Below are 17,696 nucleotides of genomic sequence, written 5' to 3'. Positions count from 1 at the left end.
GTTATATATGGGGTATTCCATCCCATTTCAACCAATTTTGAACCCGACCCCTTTAGAATTGGCTGATAGTTTTGCTTCTTTTTCTAGCATACGAAAGACGTTTTTCAGAATTTTTTCAAATTTTTTCATGTAACTCGAAAACGGTTATGAATTTAAAAAAAAAAAACACCGCTTTTGTTTTCAAAATGCTATAACTTTTTCAAAAATTGGCCGTTTGGGATCTTTTTTTTTTAATTTGTTTTTAAATTTACTTTTCGGAAAAAATACAAAAAAATGTTTAAAGTTTTTTTTTTTGTAATTTTTCAGTTTTTCGAGATTTTTCGAATTTCGCCATTTTTTTTCTCATAAAGAACTTCAATCAATTCTGCAATCATCCACACCAATCCCGGAGTGGGCCGATAATTTTTTTTTTTTTTTTTATTTAATTGAAAAAAAACTTTAAAAATTTTTTTGTATTTTTTCCGAAAAGTACATTTAAAAACAAATTTAAAAAAAAAAAAAGATCCCAAATGGTCAATTTTTAAAAAGTTATAGCATTTTGAAAAAAACACCGTTTTCCAACTCAAAATAAGTTATGAATTAAAAAAAAAAAACGGTGTTGTTTTCAAAATGCTATAACTTTTTCAAAAACTGACCGTTTGGGATCTTTTTTTGGAAAATTACAATACTTTTCGGAAAAAATACAAAAAAATTTTTAAAGTTTTTTTTTTTTTTTGTAATTTTTCAGTTTTTCGAGATTTTTCGAATTTCGCCATTTGTTTTTTTTTTTTTTTCTTATAAAAAAAAAAGATCCCAAACGGTCAATTTTTGAAAAAGTTATAGCATTTTGAAAAAAACACCGTTTTCCAACTCAAAATAAGTTATGAATTAAAAAAAAAAACCGTTTTTTTTTTTGGGATCTTTTTTTTTTTAATTTGTTTTTAAATGTACTTTTCGGAAAAAATACAAAAAAATGTTTAAAGTTTTTTTTTTTTCAATTAAATAAACAAAAAGAAAAAAATTATCGGCCCACTCCGGGATTAGTGGGGATGATTGCAGAATTGATTGAAGTTTTTTATGAGAAAAAAATGGCGAAATTGGAAAAATCTCGAAAAACTGAAAAATTACAAAAAAAAAACTTTAAAAATTTTTTTGTATTTTTTCCGAAAAGTACATTTAAAAACAAATTTTTCAAAAAAATGATTCCAAACTGTCAATTTTTGAAAAAGTTATAGCATTTTAACTTTTTTGAGTTGCATGAAAAAATTTTAAAAAATTCTGAAAAACGTCTTTCGTAAGCTAGAAAAGAAGAAAAACTTTCAGCCAATTCTAAAGGGGTCGGGTTCAAAATTGGTCGAAATGGGATGGAATACCCCATATATTCTTCATAACTTTTTTTGAGTTGCATGAACAAATTTGAAAAAATTCTGAAAAACGTCTTTCGTAAGCTAGAAAAAGAAGAAAAACTTTCAGCCAATTCTAAAGGGGTCTGGTTCAAAATTGTCGAAATGGGATGGAATACCCCATATATTCTTCGCCGGATTTGGTTTTTTGACCCCTCTAAACTTCTGCAGATTTTAGGGGTGACCTTACGACAGACATAGCTTACCGCATAAGTATTCTAAGCTCTCCAACTTGCGGCGTCCTTTGGCTCTCTTATCTTCTTTCTAATTGCATATTCATTATTGTTACAGTTAAGCCATATTCATCATCGACAAAAGGAAGGGAAAGCTTGCAAAGAATTAGGAAAGGATATTGAGTGGTCGCAAGCAAAGAAAAGAATGTAACCCGCTAGGCTGATGTGATACAGGCAGAAAGATTTCGTAAGGGCAGTTGACACAGCTTTAATATAAACTTCTCGGCTAGCGTGAGGAACGCTGTGAATGACTTACACAAAACCAGTTCTGAATGATTGATAATTTACTTAATTAGTTTTCATACCATACCATACATAATTTGGTTTTCACAAGTTTAAGCGGTGCTTAAAATTTTACTGTCATAAAATTAACGTATACGGTTTTATATAAATACAAGACCCTTAGTAACATAAAAAATTTAATTCGTCAAACTTTACGCTTACAAATTCCACTGCCAAATTGTATGTAAAAGCTTGGATATTTTATAAAATGGTTTTGACAAATTAATTACAATTTAAACCGCTAATCAAATCAACTTAATTTATTTACAACACTTGACGCAAATACCACAACTTAACTACAACAAACTTATCATATGGAATTTATTTACTTTATTTAGTCAGTTGATGATTTGTTTGTCGCAAAAATTCAATTAAATTAATGTTTCGTTTGACTGGGTACTCCTTTGTCTATTTTAACGAGCATTTGACATTTTTGGAAGACCGAAATCCCCTCTACCGCAATACTGCCGCGTACCTCATCAACAACATCAGTCACACACTAAACTCTGCTATATGCCACAAATCAGCAAAAGCTTACCGCACAAGCGAGCCTACAAAAACAATACATGTAAACTAGCGCATAGACATATATATATGTATATATATATGTGTGTGTGTGTGTGTCCAACAGTGGTTTATTTGTGTTAGTATGTATTTTTGTATCTCACATAATTTAAGAGTAAAATAATACACCTTCAACAACCACGAGCAACCCGCTCTCATTTATTTATTTGCCAAAACCAAGTTGTCGACCAGTCGGGCTGACTGTCTGATCTGACTTTGTTAGCCAACCAATATTTCAATTTGGCCACCAGCCAAAAAAGCAAAATTCTAACAGTTGCTTCACGCTGCCGCTAACTGTGTACCTACGGTCTACTGTTAGCGTAGAATGTTGTTTGTATGCGTGCGTCTGCTGTGTGTGTGTATCTTGTTTTGATTGCAATTTTCTAACACCGACGCCGTCGCGGCCACAGTGAAAATCAATTAAATTAACTAGGAATTTTCACATTTCTGCACTCTTATTTCACTTGCTTTTGATAATATTTATTTTAAGTGCATTTCTAGGTAAAGGTTTTTAATTTACACATTTATTTTATACCCGGCAGGGCGCAGTGCAGGATAGTCATAGAAAACTATGGACTCAATCCGTCTTTGAGAGGTCGTCACGGACCGGTCAATTCAACCTAAACCAACCTAACCTAATTGGTTCTACTGATATTTAAAACGACTCAAAAGTTCATAAGCTAATTCATGTACTCACAAATTTCTTAATTCAAAAATGCATTAATTCAAAATTTCATAAATTAATTAAATTGAAGTTCATATATTCATAAAAACATATATTTATAAAAACACTAGCAGACCCGGCAGACGTCGTTCTGCCCTAAATTTGGCCTATCTGCATACATTTTAATAAGCTTTTTCCGTCTAACTCTGCCCTACACCTCTACACTTTTTCCTAATCTCTTTATTCACCCCTCCCTCCGTCTTTTTCGCTTCATCTCCATCTTCGTCTCATTCTATCTCTTTCTCAGTCTCCTTCTCTCTTTTCTTTTCTCTCAAGTTTTTCTCCTTCTTCTTTATCTCTTATTGCCAGTCCCAGAGGGTGGTATGTATTTTGTTCCAGTCCCCTTTCGAGTCTCAGTCCCAGTCCCACTCCGAGTCTCAGTCTCAGTCCCAGTCCTAGTCCTAATCCCAGTCCCAGTCCGTCTCTATTATACTTCCCGGAAAAAAGCATCGTAGATACTAATATAGGCAAATTTATATACGAAATTTCAGGCAAATCGAATAGGACGTATGCAAATAAGTATGTGGGTATTATTAATTCATGTCCTTATTTCGGCTTCGCATGCATATTTATCAGTTTTGCCAGGTTGATGCGACTAAATCGAATATCACAATGAACTTCAGAGCTCTCAGCAACAGCTTTCATTTGATATCCATAATACGCACACATTCTAGCGGTATCCGGGTCCATGTTTTGGCCTATATCTCGAGACCCTAGTCACTCAGCGGTGTAAAACTTACTCTGTATTATAGCACACATCAACAGCATCAATTTGATACCCATAATATAAAAACACATTCTAGGTGTATCCGGGTCCATGTTTTGGCCTATAGTTGTATGAAAATTATCCTGTACTATAGCACTCATCAACAGCTTTCATTTGATATCAATATTGTATAAACACATTCTAGGGGTACCCAGGTCCACGTTTTGATCTCAAGACCCTAGACACATAACGAAAAAAAGGTACACGTTGGCCGATTCTCAGACCTACCCAAAATGCTCACAAAGTTTCATGAGAATCGGTTCAGCCGTTTCGGAGGAGTTCAGCCTCTAAAACCGTGACAGAAGAATTTTATATATTAGATATATTCATATATTTTTAAAGTCATAAAATTATAAATTAGTAAATTCGTAAACTCATTAGTTCGTAAATTCATAAATTCATAAACTCATTAGTTCGTAAATTCATATGTTCATGAATTTGTAAATTCGTTAATATATAAAACCAAATATTCGCTAGTTCCTAAATGCATAGACTCATAAATTCGTAAATTCATAAATCCATCACAAATTCATCAATTCTAAAATTCACAAATTTATAGATCCCTTTAGTTTTAAATTCATAAGAAAATAAATACATATGTTAAGAAATTCATAAAATCTTAAATTCATAAATTGAAAAATGCATAAATTCATATGTTCAAAATTTCTTAAATTAATTATATTGAAAATAGATGTAGTTATATGTTCGTATATTCATGAAAACATATATTTATAAATTCATATAATCATATTGTAACGCATTTATTGCAATTCCGCTTATTTCAAATCTTCTACTAAGGTTCGAGTCACTAAACTGTGGAAAAATGGAAAAATGTCCTTTATTAAAGTACTTCACAATAAATAATACTGCTATTGCTCGCCAGATAGCGTCTTAATCAAAACTGATTGAGAGCTCAAATGAAACTGAATTCTCGCGCCGCTATTTTCGCTTTTTTTATACTGTCTGATTTCCTCGTTGCATACTTCTAGGCTTTTCCATTCCAGAACTTACTATTTAGTTATCAGCTACAAAATCACCAGCCACAACTATGTTTATTGCTTCTCATAATACTTGCACAAATTATTGCCCTCTCTTGTGAGCACCTTAGATAAAATATATGCATGTATTTGTGCGTTGCTTCTCCGCTGCTCATATGGACATGTGTGTAGACATAATGATTGAATTATTGATGTGCATTCACATGACTGCTTAGCATCGGCTTAGAGATGGCAGTACCCCTTAGTGCCGCCAACATTCGTAACACTACCCTCCACCTAAGTCTGATCGTCCCGATCAGACAAATCTCTCGCTCTAAACGCTGCCAGCATCTCCAAATGTGCCACTCTTCTACTTCGTGGTTTCTCAATGCTTTGTATGCGGTAGATGGCGTCAATGATCTTCTTCACAACTTTGTACGGGCCTTACCAACTACACCGAAATTTGGATGGAACACCTTTCCGCCGGTGAGTCTGTATAACAGTACCAAATCTCCCGCCAAGAAACCTTTCGAATTATTGTCCTCATCGTACCTGTGTTTCATCGTACTGCTCAATACCCTGGTTCGTTCCTTCACACTCTGTTGTTTGGCCAATGAACTATTTCGTAGAGCTTGCGCTGGACGGATTTGCTTTGCATAATCAGTATCGTTCCGACGCTTCACAACAGTAGTGTGCCCTGGCTTTAAACCACCCTTGCATTCTTTCTGGGAATTCTTTCCTTCGTTTTAGTACGTTCGTTAGGGCTTGTCAATGGCAGCGTTTCTGTCACAAGTACCTTCGGTTTTGATTTGTTTTGCCCATTCGTTCCATCAACCATTTCCCGATCTGCTGCCTTTGACTTTTGCGGTTTTTGTCGAATCTCTTTCACCAGCACACGATTACTGCTGAACCCTTCTTCCAAACTGAAGTCAAGTGGCACATCCTGGTTCTCATAGCGCATAATCTTTCTTGGCATATCGATCCTGATGTCATGGTCAACTAAGAAGTCCACTCCCAATATCACTTCATCAACGATCTCCGCCACAACGAATTTGTGTAAAACCATGACCTTCCCAATTAGGACTTCACATATCACTTCTCCCTGGACTTGGTTATACTCGCCTGTGACCGTACGCAACCTTGCTCCAGGTAACGGTTTTACTCTCCTGTTGACTAAATCAGATCGAATCAAGGAATGAGATGCACCCGTATCTACAGTCAGTACACGCTCCTTGCCATCCACATTCCCTCTGACGGTAAGACTGCTTGATTTCCTTCCAATTTGCGACACGGATATCACAGGACATTCAATAGATGGAGCTAGCTCTCGATTTTTACATCTGGCACGCTCTTGCTCATCTCATCCAGCTTTGCGTTTACGGCCACCCAAGTTGGAACTACCAGGACCAAGATCGCAATGACGTGCAATGTGACCGGGCTTCCCGCATTTGAAGCATTTGATAACTCTTTCACTCCGCTTTTGCGATCCTTTCAGCGCCTCCAATATTGCGTCTACCCACTCTGGCCTTTCTACTTTCACACGGCGTGCTTTGAAAACTTGCTTACACAGAAGCGACGCAGATTCCTCAATCAGAGCATGTGATACCGTTTCTGCGAATGTTGGCTTTGAATTTGCGTATGTAGCTGGCTTTGTTTCGACGCCCCGTATGCCATTTATAAAGCTCTGAATCTTTACCCTTTCAGTGTATTCCATCGTTGCGCCCGCATTCACTAAATGTGCCAGCTTTTCAACATCCGACGCAAACTCTTGCAATGTTTCACCAGGCCTCTGGAAGCGATTCAGTAACTCCATTTGGTATATCTGTCTGCTATGCTCAGTTCCGTATCGTCTCCCTAGAGCGGCCATCAATGCTTCATAGCTGTTCCATTCGTACTCTGGAATAGTCTGTAAGATTTCGGCAGCTGGTCCTTTCAATGCTACGAGGAGTGCATCAAATTTATCTTCAACATTCCAGTTGTTCACTGTTGCGGTCTTTTCAAATTGTAGCTTAAAGACCTGGAAAGGAACAGAACCCTCAAAGGATAGTGCTTTTACCTTTGGATTACTCGTTGAAACTGCTGGGCGATTTAGTTGCAACTGCTCGATACGTCCTCTCAAAGCATACATCTCGGCCTCGATTTTTTCCTCAAACTGTAAAATTTTTGTATCCTGGGCCTCCAGCTTCGATGTTACCCTTATCTCCGGTGCTTTCAGCTGCGAGGATATGCGGGCCCCCTGTGCTTTCAACTGCTCAGCCAACTGAGATGTCGTATATGTCTTTTGCTCTTCCAGTTGGGATGCCATATATGTTTTCTGTTCTTCCAGTTGAGTTTCCATCTTGTATGTAATCTGTGTCAACATTTCTGACATACGCGTTTCTTGTGCTTCAATCTTCGATGTAATCTGTGTCGACATTTCTGACATACGCGTCTCCTGTGCTTCTATCTTGGATGTTATACGGTTCTCCTGGGATTCTAGTTGGGATGCCACTGTCGATGTTTGAGCAGTTATTGCAGCCAATATCATGTTCGAGTCTGTGCTCGTAACTGTCTGCGATGTTTCGTTTTTCTCTTCAATTTTTGTTGTTGTCTCGTCTACATTAAGATGAAAGACATACTCTTCCACGTTAATTATTTCCTCTTCCATTGCCTCTCGTAGTCGTGCCTGAAGTTCGAGTTTAATGCCGGTTGTATTCAATCCACGGCTCTCCAACACCTTCTTCAGTTGCTGGATCTTCAATTCACTGAACTTTGCAATGTCCTTGTTGTCCTCTGGAATTTATTCAACAATTCCTCTTCTGATACCAATTGTAACGATTTTACTGCAACTCCGCTTATTTCAAATCTTCTACTAAGGTTCGAATCACTAAACTGTTGAAGAAATAACTCCAATAATGAATAAAGGAAAATGTCCTTTATTAAAGTACTTCACAATAAATCATACTGCTATTGCTTGCCAGATAACGTCTTAATCAAAACTGATTGATAGCTCAAATGAAACTGATTTCTCGCGCCGCTACTGTCGCTTTTTTATACTGTCTGATTTCCTGGCTGCATACTTCTAGGCTTTTCCATTCCAGAACTTACTATTTAGTTATCAGCTACAAAATCACCAGCCACAACTATGTTTATTGCTTCTCATAAACTTGCACAAATTATTGCCCTCTCTTGTGAGCACCTTAGATAAAATATATGCATGTGTTTGTGCGTTGCTTCTCCGCTGCTCGTATGGACATATGTGTAGACATAATGATTGAGTTATTGATGTGCATACAAATCACTGTTTAGCAATGGCTTAGAGATGGCAACTGGTATTGTGTTGCTAATATTCGTAACAATTTCTTTTTAAATTCTTAAAATCATAAATTAGTAAATTAATCATCTCATTAATTTATAAATTCATAAGCTCATTAATTCGTAAATTCATAGATTCATAAACTCGTTAGTTCGTAAATTCATAAGTTCATGAACTTATAAATTCGTATATATAAAACCAGATATTCACTAATTCATAAATGCGTAGACTCATAAATTCTTAAATACACAAATTTATAGATCCCTTTAGTTTTAATTCATATGTACCTAAATTCATATGTTTAGAAATTCATAAAATCGTAATTTTACAAATTCAGAAATGCATAAATTTATCAATAAACAATTTCGAACACCCATCATAAACTCATAAATGCATAAATTAATTAATTCATAACCTGATAATTTCAAAAAACCATAAATCCATTAAATCAAAAATTAATAAACTTATAAATCTATAAAGTAATATATTTATGATGATTATGATTATTTCATGAATCTTTTAATTCATAGGTTAGGTTAGGTTAGGTTCAAGTGGCTGTCAACCACATCGGAGCGGCACACTTAGGCCTTTATAGGCCCATAGTAAAACCACACGGATTTGTTCCTACTCTCCTAAGTTCCTACTCTCTTGAGTTTGTGAAGCTAACTGAGCGTCGTGTATTGACCTCAGCTTTATCAGTCAGATCTACGAGAAACATCTTGCCCATAAAACGTTGCCTTCTTCTACCGAGCGCTGGACACTCACAGAGTAGATATCTAACAGTTTCAGGCTCCTTTTCGTTGCCACATCTTCTACAATAATCATTAAATGGAGCGCCAATCCTTTCCGCATGCGGTCCAATACAAACATGACCAGTGAGAAGACCTACAAGTAAGGAAACATCCCTCTTACGGAGGGTGAGAAGCTCTCGCGATCTCTTCTCATTCCATTCCGGCCATGTGAGTTTTGCCGTATAGCATCTATCATGATGCTTCTACCTATCCCGCTTCCATCAGTAGAGCCTCCTTTATCTTGAGCTTACCGGTGGAGAGCGGCATGTCCAACTTCTTCCAGGATGGCAAAAGTGGATGGGAGGTACCCTTTCTTGCAAGCTCGTCCACCATCCCATTACCTGGTATGCCCTTGTGTTTCAGAACCCATACCAGATACAGAGTAAACTGTTCAGCCATCACGTTAGGTGATCTGCGATAGCCTAATACAGTTTCAGAATTAGTTGTGACATAGTCAAGTGCTTTCAGTGCTGCTTGACTGTCTGAGAAAATATAAATGTGCTTCTGAAAGACTGCCTTCTGCCTAAGACAGTCCACAGCGTCTTGTATGGCCGCAAGCTCGGCCTGAAATACGCTACAGTGATCCGGATGGCGAAACGATCTTTGTATCTCCAATTGTTCCGAATAGACACACCTCCGACCCAGTTATCCAGTTTACATACATCTGTATAGATCTAAATGCTGTTAGTGGACCAATTAGGGTCATTCACCCACTGTTCCCTCTCAGGGATTAATCTTAAATTCATGATTTCAAAAATTAAAATATTCAAAACCACAAACGTTCATTAATTTCGTTTTCATAAAATTCACTAATTCATTTAATTATAAAATCATAAACTCATGAATCCATAAATTTTTAAATTCATTATTTCGAAAGGTTCTAAATCCATAAATGAACAAATTCATAACTTCATAACTTCGAAAACTCATAAATTCATAAAATAAATAATTTGTTTAGTTTTGCCCAAGACAAGACTTCCCCAAAGATTTTCTTCTTCTTCTTTTTTCTGCTATACAATTTTCTTCCTCCATACCTTTCCTCTATTCACACCTTTTGCCAACAAAATAAATTGGCCGAAAATCCTTTTACCCAGATACCATTGTACATTGCTTTCTTAACAATTTTATTATTTCTGTCAATATCAGCTGAGCTGACCTTTACCGGCAACACCAGGGCAACATTTATTGTTATTGTCACAATTTTAATGCTTCCGCTGTGCTGCGCATTGTTTCTATGTTATTTTGACAATTGTTGTTTAAATATTGTTTTTGTTAGCCATTTCTTATCACAACTGTTTCTTATTTCAGATGCGCCAACCATCCGTCTAATTGGCTCACCGGAAATCGACTTGGAGGAGGATAAGGATGCGCTTATCCTACGTTGCGTTGCTGATGCGAATCCTCCGGCAAGTATCGTTTGGCGACGCGCTGGGCGGTCGGAAATCGCTAGTTTGCAGGTGAGTACAACTTAAAAGATGTTTAAAATAAATTTATGAATGGACATCTGTGTATTTGTAAGTAGATATGTTGTAGAATTATATTGAAGATAGAAGCTCGTGGTTAAAACATGAAGAAATATAACTATGTATGTGTGTGTGTGCAAAAGTATATATAGCAGACATTTTAGTTGAAGAAAGACATGTTGTTGTGAATTTTGTTTTTGTTAGAAGAGCGGAAATTTATAACGGTAGCAAGTAAGTTACTCAGCAACAGGAAAGATGGGGACAAAAAAAGTGAAAAAATCAGCAAAGGAAAACTCACAAACGACAACATGATGCCAGGAGATTTTCATCATACAAATATCAACAACAATTATTAGGAAGGAATTTAAAAGAGTGTATTCGAATTGAATACACTGCAATGCCACTTATCAATAATGCAGAAATTTGTTTCTTGAACAAACTGTAAAAATTACATAAAGCTAACCACAACCTACCAAACTGATAGACAACACGTCTGTGTCTGCGTTGAACTTAAAGGAAAAACAAGTAAGGAAGGCTAAGTTCGGGTGTAACCGAACATTACATACTCAGTTGAGAGCTATGGAGACAAAATAAGGAAAATCACCATGTAGGAAAATGAACCTAGGGTAACCTTGGAATGTGGTTGTATGACATGTGTATCAAATGGAAGGTATTAAAGAGTATTTTAAGAGAGAGTAGGCCATAGTTCTATGGATGGACGCCATTTAGGAATATCGCCATAAAGGTGGACCAGGGCTGACTCTAGAATTTGTTTGTACGATATGGGTATCAAATGAAAGGTGTTACTGAGCATTTTACGAGGGAGTGGGCCTTAGGTCTATCGGTGGACGCCCTTTCGAGATATCGCCATTAAGGTGGACCAGGGGTGACTCTAGAATGTGTTTGTACGATATGGGTATCAAATGAAAGGTGGTAATGAGTATTTTAAAAGGGAATGGGCTTTAGTTCTATAGGTGAACGCCTTTTCGAGAAATCGCCATAAAGGTGGACCAGGGGTGACTCTAGAATATGTTTGTACGATATGGGTATCAAAGGAAAGCTGTTAATGAGTATTTTGAAAAGGAGTGATCCTTAGTCCATAGGTGGCCGCCGTTTCGAGATATCGCCATAAAGGTGGACCAGGGGTGTCTCTAGAATGTGTTTGTACGATATGGGAATCAAATGAAAGGTGTTACTGAGCATTTTAAGAGGGAGTGGGCATTAGGTCTATAGGTGGACGCCTTTTCGAGATATTGCCATTAGGGTGGGCCAGGGGTGACTCTAGAATGTTTGTACGATATGGGTATAAAACGAAAAGTGTTACTGAGCATTTTAAGAGGGAGTGGGCAATAGGTCTATAGGTGGACGCCTTTTCGAAATGTCGCCATTAGGGTGGGCCAGGGGTGACTCTAGAATGTGTTTGTATGATATGGGTATCAAATGAAAGATGGTAATGAGTATCTTAAAAGGGAGTAATCCTTAGTTCTATAGGTGGACGCCTTTTCGATATATCGCCATAAAGGTGGACCAAGGGTGACTCTAGAATGTTTGTACGATATGGGTATCAAACGAAAGGTGTTACTGAGCATTTTAAGAGGGAGTGGGCATTAGGTCTATAGGTGGACGCCTTTTCGAGATATCGCCATTAGGGTGGGCCAGGGGTGACTCTAGAATGTGTTTGTACGATATGGGTATCAAATGAAAGGTGGTAATGAGTATTTTAAAAGGGAGTAATCCTTAGTTCTATATGTGGACGCCTTTTCGAGATATCGCCATAAAGGTGGACCAAGGGTGACTCTAGAATGTTTGTACGATATGGGTATCAAACGAAAGGTGTTACTGAGCATTTTAAGAGGGAGTGGGCATTAGGTCTATAGGTGGACGCCTTTTCGAGATATCGCCATAAAGGTGTACCAAGGGTGACTCTAGAATGTTTGTACGATATGGGTATCAAACGAAAGGTGTGACTGAGCATTTTAAGAGGGAGTGGGCATTAGGTCTATAGGTGGACGCCTTTTCGAGATATCGCCATTAGGGTGGGCCAGGGGGACTCTAGAATGTTTGTACGATATGGGTATCAAACGAAATGTGTTACTGAGCATTTTAAGAGGGAGTGGGCATTAGGTCTATAGGTGGCCTTTTCGAGACATCGCCAATAGGGTGGGCCAGGGGTGACTCTAGAATGTTTGTACGATATGGGTATCAAACGAAAGGTGTTACTGAGCATTTTAAGAGGGAGTGGACATTAGGTCTATAGGTGGACGCCTTTTCGAGATATCGCCATTAGGGTGGGCCAGAGGTGACTCTAGAATGTTTGTACGATATGGGTATCAAACGAAAGGTGTTACTGAGCATTTTAAGAGGGAGTGGGCATTAGGTCTATAGGTGGACGCCTTTTCGAGATATCGCCATTAGGGTGGGCCAGGGGTGACTCTAGAATGTGTTTGTACGATATGGATATCAAATTAAAGGTATTAATAAGGGTTTTAAAAGCGAGTGGCCCTTAGATGTATATGTGAAGGTGTTCTCGCGATATCGACCAAAATGTGGACCAGGTGATCCAGAAAATCATCTGTCGGGTACTGCTAATTTATTTATATATGCAATACCACTAACAGTATTCCTGCCAAGATTCCAAGGGCTGTTGATTTTGCCTTGTAGAACTTTTTCATTTTCTTCTACTTAATATGGTAGGTGTCACACCCATTTTACAAATTTTTTTCCAAAGTTATATTTTGCGTCAATAAACCAATCCAGTTACCATGTTTCATCCCTTTTTTCGTATTTGGTATAGAATTATGGCATTTTTTTCATTTTTCGTAATTTTCGATATCGATAAAGTGGGCGTAGTTATGGTCGGATTTCGGCTATTTTTTATACCGAGATAAAGTGAAGATAAGTAGGTGGGCTAAGTTTAGTAAAGATATATCGGTTTTTGCTCAAGTTATTGTGTTAACAGCCGAGCGGAAGGACAGACGGTGGACTGTGTATAAAAACTGGGCGTGGCTTCCACCGATTTCGGCCATTTTCACAGAGAACAGTTACCGTCATAGAATCTATGTACCTACCAAATTTGAGAAGGATTGGTAAATTTTTGTTCGACTTATGGCATTAAAAGTATTCTAGACAAACTAAATGAAAATGGGCGGAGCCACGCCCATTTTGAAATGTTCTTTTATTTTTGTATTTTGTTGCATCATATCATTACAGGAGTTGAATTTTGACTTAATTTACTTATATACAGTAAAGATATTAAATTTTTTGTTAAAATTTGAATTTAAAAATTTTTTTTTTTAAAAAGTGGGCGTGTTCTTCATCCAATTTTGCTAATTTTTATTTAGCACATATATAGTAATAGTAGCAGCGTTCCTGCCAAATTTCATCATGATATCTTCAACGACTGCCAAATTACAGCTTGCAAAACTTTTAAATTACCTTCTTGTAAAAGTGGGCGGTGCCACGCCCATTGTCCAAAATCTTACTAATTTTCTATTCTGCGTCATAACGTCAACCCATCTGCCAAGTTTCATCGCTTTAATTGCCTTTGGCAATGAATTATCGCATTTTTTCGGTTTTTCGAAATTTTCGATATCGAAAAAGTGGGCGTGGTTATAGTCCGATATCGTTCATTTTAAATAGCGATCTGAGATGAGTGCCCAGGAATCTACATACCAAATTTCATCAAGATAGCTCAAAATTTACTCAAGTTATCGTGTTAACGGACGGACGAACGGACGGACATGGCTCAATCAAATTTTTTTTCGATCCTGATTATTTTGATATATGGAAGTCTATATCTATCTCGATTCCTTTATATATGTACAACCAACCGTTATCCAATCAAACTTAATATACTCTGTGAGCTCTGCTCAACTGAGTATAACAAATTCAGCTTATATGACGCAATCCCTTTTTTTGGATTGTGGCTTATCATTTTTCCGTGGACCTGCTTTGCCACGTGGAAACCCCTACCAATGGAAAAATCAAACATACATCGAATGATATATAGTTTGACTATTATTTTGAGCTGTACCTTGATTGTCCGAACTCTTTTCAAGGATGATATCGATTTCCGCCACTTGGTGTGCTCGTGAAGGCAGAGTATGGCTTCACCGCCACAAAGGGAGCACAACAGAATAGGCAAAGCATAAGGGCAATTGGGTCTTGCCCCGTGAACCACACCGAAATGAGAAAGGATGCGAAATGCGGTAACATGGTATTGACTTTTGGTTTGAAAGTGACTTTTCCTCCAACTGCTGCCATATCCGGCTGTGAACAAGCGTCTCAGCAAGGTTCGTATCTATGGTTTCGGAAGCAATGAACCCGCAAATAAATTTATAACGTCGTCATCGTAATAATATTGAGCCAATACTCACAGGCCTTTGTGAAGATTATATCTTGATAATGCTCTCCGGGCACGAAACATGAGACTTTAATATTAATGGTTAATCGAACGCGCTTCTAGGCTGCCTGATTACATAGGAGTGCAGTTAGATGACACCCTCCTTACAAATTTTGTTACCTATCCAGACGATATCCGATTACCAGAAAATGGCTCCATAAACAGACCATAATGCCGATTTGATAGAGGAAATTGCCTGACGTTCTGCTCAAAAAGGAGGTGCAAAGTTGGTAATAAACGGGCACCAACCCTTAGAATAACAATAGTTAAGACGAGTTCATACCATTTTCGACCGCTCAAGAATTATATTCCGCAAAAAACCTTCCACGATTATACAGAACTCTTTGAGCTATTGGCCACCACAGAAAGAATTGGAGAGTGAAATGCTTTCTCGAAGAATAAAAATCAGATTCTATTTGGTGCTCATGGCCTTTTCATGATGACAAAAGCGTCTGTCTCCACACATTATATTAGCCTCTTAGTACACCTGTTTTGATCTATGGCTATAATTCATGGACTGTGCCAAAAAACAGGGACGGAAATTGAAGACTTCGATAAAAAAAAGTCATAAATTCATACATACATTCACACTCACCGAATTTGTCTCCGATCCCATCTGTTACGATATACGGCTTGCATTACGGATAGTATCAAAAAGATAGAATGGCAAATTGCTCGAAAAAATAGACCACCTCCGTGCTAGCAACCGGAAAAATTTCGACGAACTGTATAATTTTTTTGCAGATATAAACATTGTGCATTGAATAAAAGCCTAAAGACTTCGAAGGCTTCTTCATGTTATGCGAACAGAGGAGGAATGTCCTTTCTACAATGTGCTACCATCAACATCCGCATTGGCCAACAGCAGTAGGGACATCTATTGAGATACAAAAACAGGTTTAGAAAGCTTTAGAAGCTCCTTTGGTGCATCAAATCGACGTTACATATAGCTAAGAAGGATCGAGTGGCACGCTTTACTACGGGGCAGCCAAAAGCTTATATTCAGTCCCAAGCATTTAAAATTCAAATTGCTTCTCCATGCCTTATATTTCAACTCATTACAATTTCACTTTATTCATCCCCCAGGAAACATTGCAGTTACGTCCAGTTGGTCGGCGTGATGCAGGTCTATATACATGTCAAGCACAAAATTCAGTCGGCAGCTCAGAGCAGCTTTCCGTGCAATTGGACGTTAAATGTGAGTTCCTGTTTACCTTTCTTGATACTAAACGAACTTTTCAATAATTTTTTTTATTTTTCATTTTAAAATTTTTGCCCTTTATTGAATCAAAATTTCTTTTCGCTTTTTATGCTTCCATCACTTTTATTCGCAGATCAACCAAAAATTGTCTCAGCTGGACCAGATCGACTTACGACAGCACCGCTTTTCAGTCCAGCAGCATTCGAATGTGTCGCCGAAGGCAATCCAATGCCCAGCTATAAGTGGGTGCAACGGTAAGTACGCAAACGTAAATCAATTAACATAAATAATGCAATTAGCTTAAGCCAAAAGAAATAGCCGTGACACTGTACGTGAGCTAATTTAGTTTGTGGAGGAAAGTTACAAATTGTAGCGCGTGATTTGATCGGATTTCCGGTTAACATTTACTTTCCTTATTTACTTTCTTACAGCAGCGAACAAAAAAATAGTGGTGGCAATTTTTGCCAATTTAATTCTTTTCTTTATTTTCGATATTCAAAGAAAAAACTTCTATAAATTTTTATACTCAGTTGAGCAGAGCTCACAGAGTATATTAAGTTTGATTGGATAACGGTTGGTTGTACATATATAAAGGAATCGAGATAGATATAGACTTCCATATATCAAAATAATCAGGATCGAAAAAAAATTTGATTGAGCCATGTCCGTCCGTCCGTCCGTCCGTCCGTCCGTCCGTCCGTCCGTCCGTTAACACGATAACTTGAGTAAATTTTGAGATATCTTGATGAAATTTGGTATGTAGGTTCCTGAGCACTCATCTCAGATCGCTATTTAAAATGAACGATATCGGACTATAACCACGCCCACTTTTTCGATATCGAAAATTTCGAAAAACCGAAAAAATGCGATAATTCATTGCCAAAGGCGGTTAAAGCGATGAAACTGGGTAGATGGGTTGACGTTATGACGCAGAATAGAAAATTAGTAAGATTTTGGACAATGGGCGTGGCACCGCCCACTTTTACAAGAAGGTAATTTAAAAGTTTTGCAAGCTGTAATTTGGCAGTCGTTGAAGATATCATGATGAAATTTGGCAGGAACGTTACTACTATTACTATATATGTGCTAAATAAAAATTAGCAAAATTGAATGAAGAACACGCCCACTTTTTAAAAAAAAATTTTTTTTAATTCAAATTTTAACAAAAAATTTAATATCTTTACAGTATATAAGTAAATTAAGTCAAAATTCAACTCCAGTAATGATATGATGCAACAAAATACAAAAATAAAAGAAAATTTCAAAATGGGCGTGGCTCCGCCCATTTTCATTTAGTTTGTCTAGAATACTTTTAATGCCATAAGTCGAACAAAAATTTACCAATCCCTCTCAAATTTGGTAGGAGCATAGATTCTGTAACGGTAACTGTTCTCTGTGAAAATGGGCGAAATCGGTGGAAGCCACGCCCAGTTTTTATACACAGTCCACCGTTTGTCCTTCCGCTCGGCCGTTAACACAATAACTTGAGCAAAAACCGATATATCTTTACTAAACTTAGCCCACGTACTTACCTGGACTCACTTTATCTTGGTATAAAAAATGGCCGAAATCCGACCATAACCACGCCCACTTTATCGATATCGAAAGTTACGTAA

The 17,696-nt window shown here is 37.3% G+C and overlaps 1 protein-coding gene across 5 annotated transcripts in view; it reads left to right on the top strand.

Annotated features, from left to right (window-relative positions):
• LOC137248457 (irregular chiasm C-roughest protein-like) overlaps window positions 1-17,696 on the top strand; it is a 614,955-nt gene that overhangs the window by 423,270 nt on the left and 173,989 nt on the right. For all 5 annotated transcript variants that reach the window (XM_067779403.1, XM_067779390.1, XM_067779396.1 and 2 more), the window contains exons 7-9: window positions 10,323-10,471; window positions 15,966-16,077; window positions 16,214-16,334. In XM_067779403.1, coding sequence (XP_067635504.1) covers window positions 10,323-10,471; window positions 15,966-16,077; window positions 16,214-16,334 — 382 coding nt within the window. The remainder of the gene's footprint in view (window positions 1-10,322; window positions 10,472-15,965; window positions 16,078-16,213; window positions 16,335-17,696) is intronic.

Source organism: Eurosta solidaginis, chromosome 1, assembly GCF_040869045.1.
Source record: "Eurosta solidaginis isolate ZX-2024a chromosome 1, ASM4086904v1, whole genome shotgun sequence".
Classification (NCBI taxonomy): domain Eukaryota; kingdom Metazoa; phylum Arthropoda; class Insecta; order Diptera; family Tephritidae; genus Eurosta; species Eurosta solidaginis.
Note: the sequence above shows the minus strand (reverse complement) of the source record. Positions and strands in the feature narration are given on the sequence as shown.